General features: G+C 42.1%; 1 protein-coding gene across 2 annotated transcripts in view; it reads left to right on the forward strand.

Moving 5' to 3' along the window:
* Positions 1 to 7527: 7527 nt before the first annotated feature.
* Positions 7528 to 15231, forward strand: part of MAP2K6 (mitogen-activated protein kinase kinase 6) — a 115990-nt gene continuing 108286 nt past the window's right edge. For both annotated transcript variants that reach the window (XM_077780322.1, XM_077780323.1), the window contains exon 1: positions 7528 to 7793. In XM_077780322.1, the coding sequence (XP_077636448.1) occupies positions 7778 to 7793 (16 nt within the window). In that variant the 5' untranslated portion in view covers positions 7528 to 7777. The remainder of the gene's footprint in view (positions 7794 to 15231) is intronic.

Genomic DNA, 15231 nt, shown 5'->3' on the forward strand with positions numbered 1-15231 from the left:
TCTTGTAGTAAATGCTCAATTTAATCAACCTATCAAGAAATACTTACAACAGGCTTGCTATGTATCTCCTGCTGTGCTATGGAAAATTTCTAGGGTATTCTAGAGTATTCCCAAGAACTTCACAGGGTAATTGTGGAGTTAAGACTTTTGTATTAGAAACAGTTCAAGTGCATGGTGACTAAAAAAATGGAATACCGTTGGAAATGCTTTAATTGTACCGGGGGTTTATAGGAACATGTAGGTAGTCAAGACAAATTTGTAAAGTAGGGTCTGCACGCTCATTCAGTCAAGAACCAGAATGTAAGTACTGTAGGTCCTATAGGCCAGAGAGTCTCTATTTCAACTTTGTTGTAGTTTAGAGGCACCTGGGTGGCTCAGTTGGTTAAGCATCTGACTTCAGCTCAGGTCATGATCTCATGGTCCATGAGTTCGAGCCCCACATCGGGCTCTGTGCTGACAGCTCGGAGCCTGGAGTCTGCTTCGGATTCTGTGTCTCCCTCTCTCCTGCCCCTCCCTTGCTCATGCTTTGTTTCTCTCTCTCTCTCTCACAAAAATAAACATTAAAAAGTTTTTTTTTAAAAAAAAAACAGCCACAGGCAATACATATGGGCATAGTTGTGTTCTAATAAAAATTTACTTACAAAAACAGCAGGCATGATCAATTTGGAGCATGAAACCGTAATTTGACAGCCTCCATTGTAAAGAAATTCTCCCAGCTCTCTATGATTTAATAAATGTTTGATATGCGCCTTTCATGTCACTAGGGCACATATCAATCACCTTTGACCCTTTGCAATAGATCACCTTTGACCAGTGAAGTGGCAGCCATGACAAGATTCTTCAACCCAGCCATGAGGTTCCGGAGGAATTCTCTCTGAAGAAGTCGCAAAGGGAAATATCTGGGTGTCTAGGTGGCTAAGGTGCAGTTCTTTTTGAATCACTATATAATACAAATCAATAACTGATTAAATATGAAATTGGAGTGTTGCAAAGGGGGTTCCAAATTTAAGCATAACTTGAGCCTCCCGTACAGAGCATACCCGTTTATTTGACTTTCTGTAGAGCTCGAACGTGTTCAGGTTTTCAGAAGCCAGATGGGGCAGAACCAGAGATATTGTGTGTGTGTGTGTGTGTGTGTGTGTGTGTGTTTATAAAGATAATGAGATCGATTGATTTGATTATGGTAGAAGGAAGAGAAAAAGTATATGCATGTGTTGGATTAGACAACCTTCCAGTTTTCTGACTTAACAGAATTTGAAATATTTGTGCGCCCTGTGTTGCTTAATCTAATGATTCAAAGCAGTTCACGATTTGCCAGTCCTTTAACACACTCCCGAGATGACACACGAACATGCTTATAGGGTTAATGCTGGGTGGGAATTGTTTTTATTCTCACCTTCCTAGAATCAGCATCCTTGTCAGTTCATGCTATTATTTCCGGCTAAGACTGAATAGAGTTTGGGGGCGAGGTTGAAACAGCACCACACTGGAGCTCTAAATGGCTTCTTGATTGTTAAGAAATATGGAACATTCTTTTTATGCTTTTTTTTTTTCTTTGAGAGAGACGCAGAGGGAGAGGGGGAGTGAGAACCTCAAGCAGGCTTAGCGTGGAGCCTGATACAGGGCTCGATCCTACCACCCCGAGATCATGACCTGAGCCAATACCAAGAGTCGGATGCTCAACCTACTGAGCCACCCGGGGCTCGTGTACATTTTTTATTCAGTGAGAATGTATTCATGAGGAATCTCGATAGTCTGTTGGCATTTCCACCAGACATGTCAGACACTGTTATTTTAGAGGTTGTTGATAGTAATTTGAAAATCTAGAATCTTAATAGGAATCTTAAAGTACTAAACATTTTTTAGATGGTTATATATCAAAATTAAATAAAAATTGTTCTTCCTAGTGAATCCCTATGCTTGAATTTAACTTTTAGCAGAGAATGCTAAGGGTAAGCTAATCAAGCCATTTTAGGTGAATGCATTCAGCACGTAACAAATCCACCCATACATCAGATTAATGAGTATTAACTGAACACTTACTATGTGCATGCCATATATTTGATCTGGGGCAACATGATGAAGATGAAACTGCCCCTGGCCAAGCTCAGAATAAGGGCCAAATATAGTCAAGTAAGGTCTGTCCAAGGGAGAAGGTTAGGAATGCTCAGGGAACAAAAGATTTAGCAGAAGGGGTAAGGTTTGCACTTAAGCAATATTACTGCAAGACGGTATTGGATAGATGGCCTGTAAGAGTTAACAGTGCCATCAGAATTTAAAGGGGAGGATGTTCTTTTTAAGATGGAAGGATGTGATCAAGGACAACTTCCGAGAGGAGGCGACCTTGAACCTTGAACGAAGGGTAGAATTTAGAAAATTGAAGATGTTAGGTGGGGGCCAGACAGAATAAGGCAAAGACATAGAATGGCATGAGTGAACATACAGGAGTGGTGACATGTGAATTCATATCTCAGTAGGATAAATAATTCTGTTTTGACCAGATTGCTTAAACCAAAAGATCACAGAATATAAGGCTGAATGGGAATAGCTGTGCCATTTTGGGGAGGGCACTGGAAGCTAAGCAGAATCCACCTCGGGGTTTCTAAAATTTCTACCAACAACCCTAATTCATTCTGATATATTCAAGCAGTAAAAAGAAAATTTGTTCTTAAACAAATCATCTGGTTCCTTAAACTAATCTGCTACATGTTTCTCCCCAACATACGTCATTATATATAATGTACCTATTTATACTGTAATTTTCTAGGATCTAGGAAAGTAGATATTCAGAGTTGAACTCTTAGCTTTAACTGTGACAACTTCTTTCCCATGTTTGATATCTAGTCGATGCTGTTGAAAGACATTAATAAATGTCACATACACATGAGTATTGCTACCTGTAAGGCAATATTTCAACCTGTAATTTGAATATTTCTTATCCCAGCTCTTTAGGGATAGTGTTATGATAGTCATCGTATGGCTTGCAGGAACTGAGGATCAGGAACCCTTCATTCCAATGTAAAGAAATGGACTGTGTGCGGGACGCCTGGGTGGCCCAGTCGGTTAAGCGTCTGACTTTGGCTCAGGTCATGATTCGTGGGTTCGAGCCTCACATCGGGTTCTGTGCTGACAGCTCAGAACCTGGAGCCTGTTTCAGATTCTGTGTCTCCCTCTGTCTCTCCCTCTCTCTCTGCCCCTCTCCCGCTTGTGCTCTGTCTCTGTCTCAAAAAAATAAACTATAAAAAATTTCTTAAAAAGCAGAATGTGTGACCACACTTCCTTTAAATCTTTAGTAGTTCTTAATCAGACACGGAGCTGGGTTTACAGTCATGGGCTATTAGAATGAGAATTTACTCTGACTCTCCTTATTTTATTGAAACAAAAAGAGGTCCAGAAAGGTAAAGTGACTTGCCTTAGGAACCACAGCTAACTTTTTCTGCATCCAGGACTAGATGGTTTCCTCGCATCCCAAGTCACTCTTTCCAAATCTCAGTAGCTTTAAATTAACTTAGAATGTCAGTAACTTCTCAAGGTGTTACTATGTAGCGGCGTTTCTCAAACTCAGCCCTACTGACAGTTGGACTGGAAAATTCTTGGTAGCAAGAGGCTTCTTGTGTCTCGTAGTAGGGCTCCCAGCCTCCCGGATCTCTACCCACTAGATGCCAGTTATCACCAGCCACCCTCAACCTCTGGTTGTAACAAACAAAAATGCCTCCAGACCTTGCCCAATGTCTCTGGGCCGTGGGTTGGGAGTGGGGGTGGGGCAAAATCACCACCGGTTGAGACACCCTTTTCCCCACCACTGTCTCCACCCTGCATATATGCTTCTAGAATAATTCTTTCGGAGCCAGTTTGACCTAGCCGAAGAGCAACTTTCCAGGAGTCACAGCTCCAACCTGACAGCGTGCGGCTTTTCCCAGGTGCTCCAGTCTCTCCTGCAGGTGTTACAATCCTTGCAATCTGCTTATTCCAGGCTGTCCCTGATGGCAAGTCCTTCCCCGATTTATTGCAGTCATTATTTTACTATGCATTTGAGTGCCTATTATATGCTAGATACAGGGCACTGGGGATGGAGAGATAAGTCACTGATCGTCAGGAGTTCAGGCTCCTGGAGGAGACAAAGATGTAAATGCACACCTGTCAGCCCCATGATGAGTATCAGGAAAGAGGTGTGTGCTGGGAGGTACAGAACTAGAGAATGCACCTCCTTTGCACTGAGGGTGGCCGCCAGGGGATGGGTCACAGAAGGCTAGCAAAAGGAAATGGCAGCTAAGTTGATTTTTCCAGCGAGGTCACGAATGGAGAAAGTTTGCCAGGCAGAGGGATCAGTGGCTCTCAAGAAAGGACAGAGGAACCTGGCTTCTGACTACAGCATCAACATCGGGTGAGAAATGAAGCCAGAAGGTAAGCAGGGGACAGGTCTCAAGGAGCCAATTATACCCTGTCAAGGAGTCTGCATGGCCTTGATGGTAACTGTGAGCTAGGGGAGAATGCATTACATTTGCATTTTAGAAACATCTGAAGTACAGAACACGTTCAAGACGGGGGATCCCAAGGAGAAGCGCAGGCCACCTCAAGATAAACAATGACTGTACTGTCTAATAAAAGAACAATGTCCCCGATTTTGCTTTCACTGGCTTGTGTGGCCGTGAGAGGGATTCCCTTTCGAGGAGCGCTGCCCCAGACTGGCCAGAAGACGAAAGGCCCACGACTGTAGAGAGGTACAGTCTCTTCTGCCACCCAGGACTATGGGCAGAGGAAAGCTTTCACCACCCAGGCAAGAAGAACTTTTTCTTCTGGAATCTCAGACTTCAAAGCCAAGTTGACTTCCATGCAGAAATTCAAAATATATTTTTCCCCAGAAAGAAAAAATGATACATTTTGCTATTTTTTAAAATTAATAAACTAATTAACGAATTTTTATTTTTTAAAGTTACGTGTCCAATGCGGGCTCGAACTCCCCACCCCGAGATCAAGAGCCGCGTGCTCTACCAACTGAGCCAGCGGCCGCCCCAATTTTGGTATTTTGAAACACGTGGCTCAGCCAATTTATGGGGCAAAAGGTGTTTTGCATATGTGTATATGTGCATTGGCTGTTGAATGTATCGTTTCTCTGGGAATATGAATTACAGGTGGATTTTTGGAACACAGTCCATTTGCAGGCAGTGAGCTGTGTGTGCCGTGAAGACAGAGGATGGGCATGAATGACAGCAGCAAAATGCACCCGGCAGGTTGTGATTAGAACTTTTCCATCAGTAAGGGAGTCTGGGGCAATTTAAGAGCAGTGCTGCTGACCATCTACAAGGCAGCCTGAAGGAAACTCTCTAGCCGTGCAGGCCCTGCCCCCCGGGGGGTTCGGGGAGGCTGCGCAGTTCCCGTAGCTGCCCTGGGCCCTGGCACATTGCGGATGCTCCATTCATGATTGCAAACACAACTGGATGCATTAAAATGGATCTGCACACTCACACGCCTCCTGGTTACAGGAGACTTAGGAGACAAAAATGCCGGTGCCGTGCGGTGTCCAGATGAGGTGTGCAAGAAAGGAAGAGACGGCAAGGATTTGCCTAGAAGGACAGTGAAAGATAGTGAGCTAGTAAGTCCCTGAATTTGTTGCTCCTGGGACAGAGACCCCCTTTGTCTTAGGGACAGAAGCTAACAGGTACACGAAGTGACCTTGACGAATTCTCAATAATGTCAGGACAGGAGATCAACTTAGGTAAATCAATGTTTGTGGCGTCACCTATTGCGTATTTCAAGAGCTGATTTGCTGGCTTGTAGCTTAAACATGGTGGCCTTCTCTCTGATTCATCCATTACTCAGAAGGCCCTGGCTTCCTAGAATTCTGATCCAAACTGCAATCGTTTTCATTAGCAGTCATCAAATCTAGCTGAATTCTCTTTCAAAGTGCTCTTTTTATTTAAAAGTGTGCTTTTTGATTTCCCACTACTGATCTGGCCTATCTCTAGTCTCTTCCTCACCAGAGATGCGGAGAGCAAATTTACCTTCTTAAAACAATGCTTTGATTCAGTTACGTCCCTTTGCAAAACCCTTTCACAGCCTCCCAAGTATGTGTCAAATAAAGTCCAAGTGTCCAGCCTGTCTTTACCATCCAGGACAGCCCTCACCTATAAATTCTGTCTACCTCCTCTTTTGTATACAGTAAAATCTTGGACTCAGAGTAACTTGTTTTGCAAGCGTTTGCAAGAGGAACAAACATTTCTAATACATTTTAACATAAATACAAGTGATGTCTTACAATAGGGGTACTACTGAGGCCGAATGTCACATGATCACAACTGAGCCAATGATTCCTAAAATTCGCTTTGATATACAAGTGCTTTGTTTACAAGCATGTTTCCAAAATGAATTATGCCGGCAAACCAAGGGTTTACGGTCCAAGGCAACATAGTATCCTTAGTGTCTCATGAATAGGCTGTCCTCATTTCTTTATTGCCTGCGGTTCACCCCTCTTAGCCTGAAATCCTCAACTTCTCCCTCTCCAGGTTGAAAGCACACTTCTGAGTCCCGTCTCCTTGGTGAAGTAGAAGTCTGAGTTCATGTCAGCCCATGCGCCCTCCTTCAGTTCCATTCCTTGGGTAGAATCATTCTGTGCGTCTCTGGGTTCCTTGTGAGAGGGGTGGCTCTACCGTGTTGATGTAGCCATGGGCAATACATGACAAATGGATGACCCAAGGCCCTAGAAAGGTGCCTGGCCCATCCCAGGAGCTCAACAAATACTTGCTAATTTTGTTGAATAAATTCAGGATATCTGGTTTGGTTAATCTAAGATTACCACCCACCTTCTCCCGCAGACCAGGGACTTTCCTCTTCCACCAGGTGAGAAAAAGCATCTATAAACATTTTAACTTTGATAAAGTTAGCTGTGACACATAAAAGGCAGAACTTCCTCTTTAACCCTTCAAGAAATGAGAATTACCCCCTCCCAATTCGCCCGTCGGCCCCCCACCCCCTGAATTTCAGGTTCCTTGAAAGTAACCGACCTGGATCATTTCTTACTAAATAAAACTTCTACATCTTCTCTGCATTTGCAAAGGTAATCTTACCTCTAGCCAGCCAAATCACCAACCAATTCTCCATGCGAGAAAAATGTTAAAAAATGGAGGTGGGGGTGTAAAACGTCTACAGGCAGGGACATTACAACAGGTGCTACCCTGCAAACACAAAACACCCAAGTGACCTTCTCAGCGAGCCAAATGCTTTTCAGCTAACCTAATGTTCTTCAACTGTTGCTTCTGGGGCTTTTCGGTAACAAAAATGCTCCCTCGCCTTGGCCCTGCCGTTTTTTGGCCCATGCCTTACTACCGACTGCGTGTCTGACTTGTTTATCTGGGCGCACCCAGTCATCTCGCTCGGCGACCCAAGCGACCACGTTTCCTTAAATCAGAGCCCCGTGGACTCTGCTCGGAACTACACTACCCAGCGGCCCCCGCGCCCTTCGCAGGAAGGACGTCTGCGCACTAAGATACTCAGTTCCAAGTTTGGAGCTTTTAGCTGCCAGCCCTGGCCCATCATGTAGCTGCAGCACAGCCTTCCCTAACGTTGCAACTGGGGGAAAAATCACTTTCCAGTCTGTTTTGCAAGGTGTGCATTTCCATCTTGATTCCCTGAAAGTCCATCTGCTGCATCGGTCAAGAGAAACTCCACTTGCATGAAGATTGCACGCCTGCAGCTTGCATCTTTGTTGCAAAACTAGCTACAGAAGAGAAGCAAGGCAAAGTCTTTTGTGCTCCCCTCCCCCATCAAAGGAAAGGGGAAAATGTCTCAGTCGAAAGGTAAGAGCCTATTTGCATTACTTGCAAAAATGCAAAGGGTTGTGCATGCATTTATGAATGCATGGATGCAATTTTCGCCTGGCGATTGCATTTTTAAGTTTGAGGTTTTCCACAGCTCAGTTGCATTTCCTGTTTAGTATGTGTCTTTTTTTTGCAGACACAGAGAGTTCCTGTAAGGCAGGGCTTGCAGTTCAGCTGTGCATTGACGTTATTTGCATTCTTCTGCTAGGATTACTGAGCTCTTTCTGCCTTTTGCACAGTCAGGAGAGATAGAGCAGGTTGGTAGCGTCTTAATGTGCAGTGCTTTATATAATTGTAAAATTCTTTAGTATGCACGCACATTATAAGTAATTTTATGTGCAACAGGAATACAAACTTTTAAAAAGTCTGTAGGTGAAGATGAAAGGTAAAAGTTGAGTTAAACTAGTAGGAAATTAATGTAATCTTATATTCCTTTGGGAGCAAACCGTTGCGCTGCCAGTTTTTACCTAAATTTCCATTGATACCGCTTTGAACATTAAACAACTTTTGATTTTTAAAGGAAGTAAAGGTGAAGTGTGAATAATAGCATGTTACCAAAAAAAAAAAAAAAACCAGACGAGAAGTCTTTCTCTTCTGAGATTTTGCACTGTACACCAATTGCTTGTTGGCTCACAGAATTTAGAAGCAGCCGTGAGGATATAGATGTTTTAGGTCTCCCCATTTGAGAGATGCTTTGCATCTCAGGGGAAAATATGGGGAGAAAAACTGTACTTTTAATCATTACACCAACGTGGGTGAACTGCGCCGTTTCGTTGAAAATCAATGAAATCTTTTAAGTGTGTAACTTCATCTATTTAGTCAGCTATAATAGGTCAGAAATGCAGGGTTGTGGTTGTTTAAATTTTTTTTTTCTTTTTCTTATTTTTTTAATGCAGCTGTATTTTGCAGGCTTAATGTTATACTTGGGGAGGGGATTAAAAAATTCCTGACATGGCATCAGAGAGCTGAAGGCTGGGTGCTGGCAGGTGTCTCTAGGACCCTAAGTCAGTCACTTGTTTCAGAACAAATCTTTCTTCACCGTAGAGAAAGCATATGCCGTATGAGAATGTGTGGAAGGAGGAGGTGAGTTAGGTGCAGGTGAGTGGCTACCGGGCCACCACTTGCTTGGGGAAGACCTGGTGGAATGAAAGTATCTTGTAAGCTTTCTGCCACGTTTTTGGAGTTGTTGAATCGCTTTTTAATTCTACCTGATGGAAATCCTACATCTCAGACGAAGAAGGAAATGATCTCTGTTCATAAGAGTTCGAAGTAGGGCTGTGTTTTCCTTGACCATTAGGGGGGAATGGAATCTGGAAGGCTCAGCGTGCTGAAGAACCTGGGAATTGGCATTATGAAGGGCAGATGTTCCTTAATAGAAGGAAAACCTACAATCTCCGGAGCAGAGAAATAACAGCTTAGAATGGGCACTCCATTCTTTGGTGTATTAAGGGGCTGTATCTAGTTACTTTGTGTTTGGGATATACTCATTCATTCATTTCAGTTAATGTATGTATAAATGTGTATGTGTGTATGTATTCAAGTATGTGATATATATATGGATATATATATATATTGCACAGGATTTGGAGGAATACAAAAATATTTAAAATATACTTGTTTCCTTCAAGGACCTCACCATTTGGAAAGCATGCATGCAAATCATTATACTACAAGATAATTGCATAGATAGTGAAAAGAAATGGCCCAGTTGGAGTTTAGAGATGGTAGTGATCTCTCTGAGAGATAGGAAGATTTCATGAAGAAGATGGTATTATGGTGATCTTATCTCTGGACCTTAGGGTCCAAAGTAAATCAGGTTATTCTTCCCTTTTTTTTTTTTTTTTTTGGCTCACTTTTAAGATATCTCTCTGTCCTAGGAGAGCAAGTTTCTGAGCTGAGAAACTAAAAGATATTAGCATGGCTTGCTTCCATTACAAGAGCACCCATTGTAGATCAGATCCTGGTGGTTTTTCGTATCAGTTTCCAGTTAGCCCACGTGGGTGGGTTTTCTTCACTGGGCCCTCTTTAGAAGGTGCATCTGGTGTGAGTGCGAGGTTCCTGTCTGAAAGAAAGAGATCGATAGCAAGAAGTGGGTGATCATTTCAGAAGTGGTGTAGGAGCCTTGGCCTGGACTTGTAAGTGTGCAAGTGACCTAATTCAGCCGTGGTGTTCTCCAGTGGCCAAGACATTTTTCCCAGTACCAAACTGCTTTGTAATACTATCACCCAATGGAATGGGAGACAGAAGTGAAAGGTGGACACAACCTCAGAGTATTGAAGAATTTAACAACATGTTCAATTCAAAGGACCCTTACGAACTTTCTAGATCACTATAATTCGGTTTCTCAGACCTCTAATTTAAGGCACAGCAGAGGCAAAAGAATTATAGAGTCCCTGGGAGCTGGAAGAACTGGGCTGCCTCTTTCCAGCCTTCCCAGCAGTAAGATTCCGAGAAAGAATTTCTTAAAAAGAAATTTTGTTTTCCACAGTTGTAACTTTAGGTGGTATGCTTTTCAGCTTGTTTATATTAGCTGTCTGGGGTTGAGCTGACATTTTTCAAATATTAAAGTGGTAGAATGCCTTTTGAGGAAATCTGAAATGTAAGTGAACAGGAAGGGCACCCAGAAAGTGCAGGAATTCCTGCACTTTACAGGAAGACAGGCTACAGGAAAAATGTGTCATCTACATTACCCGGGAGAGACACACTATTGTTATTAAGCCACGATGATTTGAGGGAGGAAGGGAGAGAGGGAGGTCGGGAGGTCTGGCATCTCCCAGTTCACCTGAAAATACACAGAAAAGTTTGCCTGTGTTGGAAATGCCCTCCTTCTCACTTTTCCCTCTTTTCACCGTTTAACAAAGTTAGTTTACCTTAGTTTAAGACAGGAATGGGTAAATCATGTCGTGAGAAATGCATGTAGGGCGTAATTGCAGAAGCATGTAGGAGTGTGGCGGGTGCTCCCCTGGGTTCCTTTCTTCTGTAATTCATTCCACCCTGGGAAATGAAATGTGTAAATTTCTCATTCTGTGTAAATTCCTTTGTTAGATTATACCAGACAGACTGTCATGCTTAGTCTGTAATCTGAGCCAGTATGTTTTATAACCTCGTCCATCTCAGGACACAAAATCAGAATAGGTACCTTGGGTTTCCTAGGCTTGCTTTGTGTTGGTGTCACATTCTGCACTTCACAGCACCCAGTTTGTCGTCTGCAGGGGCTCGGGGCGGCGGGGTTCCTGGTGGAAAATAGAACGATGGGAAAAAAGGGCTGAGATTTGTAATATTGGAACTACTTTCCATGCTTTTACTATCTGAAAGAATCTATAAGGATTGCTTTTAAACCAAAAGAAAAACGTACACAGATAATATTTGGTCATGATAGAAACATTTGGAAATAAAGAAGAGGAAAATAAGAATCACTTGTGACCGCAGTATACATTCTGGGGTATATCCCTTTGAGATTTTTTTCCCCTGCTCTGTGTGTAGGTGTCTGAACAAAGCTACAATGTGCATGAAACTAATGTCTACTTAGTTACCTTTTGTTTCACTTACCATATACTGAGAAATATTTCCAAGCGAATATATTTCTATGTTCATAATATTCAGTTCTATTTTATTTCAACAGAACCTTCATGTTTATTAACTTTCAATATTACGAAGTCGCCATGATAGTCACCCTAGTTGGTACATTATTCTGTATGTTATGGGCTCAGACTAAATTCCAGGTTCTAGATATCGGATTCTTCCCCCTTGTCTTTTTTCTGTTCCACCTTTAAAAAATCGCCTTCTAATTATTATAAAAATGAGATATGCTCATTGAAAGAAATTTCAAGCTAAAGAGAATGTCATAATAATAAAGTAAAGATCACTCACTCGGAGTCACACCGTCCAGGGCTAATTACTGTTAACTTTTCGGTAAGCATCGCTTTGCATTTGTGCGTCCATCGATCCATACTCACACACACAGACATATGTGCTATTTTACACGCTCTATATGATACTCTGCAACTTGCTTTATACTCCTCCTTATATCTTTGATATCTTTCTGCGATTCCACACATATAGTTATACCATTCTTCTAATTGGTTGCTTATTTTAATTTGTAAGAATGTAGCTATTTAATTAATCTCCAGTTTGGACTTTCACAGAGTTCCATTTTTTTTTTTTTTTTGTACAGCTATAAACAAAATCTAAGGAATACTATGAACATACATCTTTGTACATTTGCCCAATTATGTCTTTAAAATGAATTCCTAGAAATGGAAATGCCAGGTCAGAGGGCATGGACATATTGCCAGATTGTCCTCCAGAGAGCTAACACGAATTGTTATTCCCACCAGAGTTTGGGACTGTGCATTCTCTTCTTTAAACATCACGGTACATAATGCCAAATAATTGCTCTCCAGAAAGGCTATGGCTCCTTTCATCCTACAGGTATCCTAATTTGAAAAAAAAAATCTTTGTCAGTTTGGTAAAAGGTGTTAACACTTATGGTCAGTTGCATTTTTTAGTAAAAAAAAAAAAAAAGTTGAATTTTCCCCCTTTTTTGACATTTGCGTTTCATGTGTTTGAATTTTTTGTCCCTCATAAAATGTATCTTAAAATTTTAATTTGGGGATCAAATTATTTCCAGAGTTGGTCCAGAACATTCCAAAATTGCAAAGCTTAGGTAATCATGGGTTGAGAGTTGGATTCTCAACCAACTGGGATGAGCACTGGGTGTTGTACATAAGCCATGAACCACGGGCATCTACCCCCAAAACCAAGAGCACACTGTATACACTGTATGTTAGCCACTTTGACAATGAATTACATTAAAAAATATAAAGAGAAAAAATAATTTAATATCTTAGTGAGTTCCAATTTTAATTTTAACCTAAATTTAAGTAAACATCACATATTTCATAAATTCATTTTGTTACACTTTCTATAGCTATCCAGAACTGTACGAAAATTATAAGAAAAATGTAATGATCTGATTAAAATTCCAGTCTGGGAAATAACTGGCTTCTGGACATTTCTGCATTTTTAGTTCATCTCTACAGGCCAAAGTAGCTTTTCTTTAGTTTTGTAAATAATTCTTACGTAGCACCTGGCTGTGTTCTAAGCACTGTTGCAGAATAATTGCCTTTTTTTTTTTTTTTTTTAGCTTTGTGTGCAATCATGTGCATCCTAAAAGGTGGTTCACTTTAGTTTATGAGATTTGTTAGAAGAATTAAGGCTGGGGTCAACTTTGATGACCTCCTAAATTATATGTCAATCACAGCATCTTGTCACAGCCTTCTCTAGTAAGCCTGCTTAGTTATGCACCCTGATATTCAGTGATCTAATTTAGAGCCACAAACGGAGTTGTATGGTCCAATCATCTCATTGTACAAATGAGCGAGTTGAAGCTTTGTGAGAAAGTGATTTGCCTGTAGACACAGCCAGAGGTGGGACGTCACGTCTCTCAACTCTCCATCCGCAAGTCCTTTACATCCAAACGCCAGCAATCCACATTTATCAAGTATTTGTTTCTTCAGAATCTTTAGCATTTTGCACATTTCTTTTTTTGTTTTGCTTGTTTTTGTGGGGAGTGTGCTGGCAGGGGTGGGGAGAGGCTTTACAGTTCAAACAGCAGGGGTTCTTTTTCCAAACCCAAGAAATGGTGATCCATTGTTATCATGGTGGTGGGGCTTCTTACCAATTCTCTGCCAGGGGATATTTGGCAAATACTCTCATTTTAATTCCCAGCGCTGACACCATACAGCTCCAAGTTTTAACCACTGTCATTGTTACTTGCCTTTTATGGACCATCTCTGAAAGCCCCTGCTGGGTGGCAGCCCTCTGTTCTTGTATCTCCACATTTCGCGTTGTGCTTATAAATAGGAAGTGCTCAATAAATGTCTGACAGTTAAAGTGTTCTTCATCAGTGGGGATCTTTAAGATTTCCCCCCACAATTCATAAAAGGCTTGGGGTAATTAAATTATAATGCAATTTTCTTCCTGTGCTTCCTTGTTTGCCTTCATATTTCCATTACAGCTTTGCTTCATGAAGGCAAGAATAGCATACTTAGCAACTCAGATGGCTGAAGAAGTGTCATTTCTCCTACCTATGTCCTCCAGACAGATTTAGAGGTTGCCTGATCCTTGGCTAACTTTTTTTTGTTTAAAAATATGCGGAACTAAGATGCGTTGTCTAAAGAATCTGGTGGGATAGGACTGGAGTGAATTCCTCCATCCTGCGCTGGTTTCAGGAGCTGTTTGCAAATTACCTCAGCACTTGAGCCTCTGAAGGGTTGTCAGAGATCATCTGAAAGTTTTTAACAGCTGGCTGCCCTATGAGAAAACAGGGAGCTCTGCACGGACAACCTCCGAGTGTGACAATTCCCCACCTCCTCCTAGCCCACCGCCGCTGTCGCTGCCGCCCCTGGGATTTATTTTCCGTCCTGTGTCCTCGTAGAGTCTCCCTTTCCTGAGCTGGTCTATACAGTTTGATATGCAGCCGAAAAACTCCTCTTTCTGCACCGAAACGATAATTCAGGTTACAATCGAGTCACATGATGTCTATCAGAGCATTGTAACTGAGCCAACTCCGTTCTGAGTTGAAGCATTAAATAGGCCCTTGCTGGATATATCGCCCATTGTCTGTTTTATATTCCAGTCTCTTTGTCCCTCCTTATGTTGGATTGAGATCACCCCCTTTTTTTTTTGAAACAAATCATTAGCTGTAGGTCTAAATGCTGATCTCAATCCACACTCCAACACCCCATACTTATATTATGTGAGTTGCTTTCTATGTTATGCTTTTTTTAAAAAATTTTTAAATGTTTTATTTATTTCTGAGAGAGAGAGAGAGAGAGAGAGAGTGAGCAGGGGAGGGGCAGAGAGAGAGGGAGACAGAGAATTTGATACAGGCTCCAGGCTCTGAGCTAGCCGTCAGCACAGAGCCCGGCGTGGGGCTCGAACCCACGAACCGTGAGATGGTGACTTGAGCCAAAGTCAGCCGCTCAACCCACTGAGCCACCCAGGCGCCCCCTATGTGTTATGCTTTTGAACTTCATATAAATCCTATGGGGATAGATGCTATCATTGATAATTCACAAATGGGGAAACTGAGGCTCAGGGGAGTTAACTAACCTGCTGATGGCTGGATAACCAGTACACGGCAAAGACAGGATGCAAAGCCCCTGTCTGACCACAGGGCCTATGCTCATGACCAGGGTAATTGCAAACTATAGCCCCATCTGTGTTTAAGTATAGCCTGTGAGCTAAAATGGTTTGCACATTAAATTTTTTTTTAAGTTTATTTATTTATTTTGAGGGAGAGAGAGAGAGATGAGAGAGCACAAGCCGAGGGAGAGGGGCAGAGAGAGTGGGAGAGAGAAAATCCCAAGCAAGTTCCATGCAGCATGGAGCCCAACGTGGGGCTCAAACCCAT

This window comes from Crocuta crocuta, unplaced genomic scaffold (assembly GCF_008692635.1).
Source record: "Crocuta crocuta isolate KB4526 unplaced genomic scaffold, BGI_CrCroc_1.0 scaffold288, whole genome shotgun sequence".
In the NCBI taxonomy this organism is placed as follows: Eukaryota; Metazoa; Chordata; class Mammalia; order Carnivora; family Hyaenidae; genus Crocuta; species Crocuta crocuta.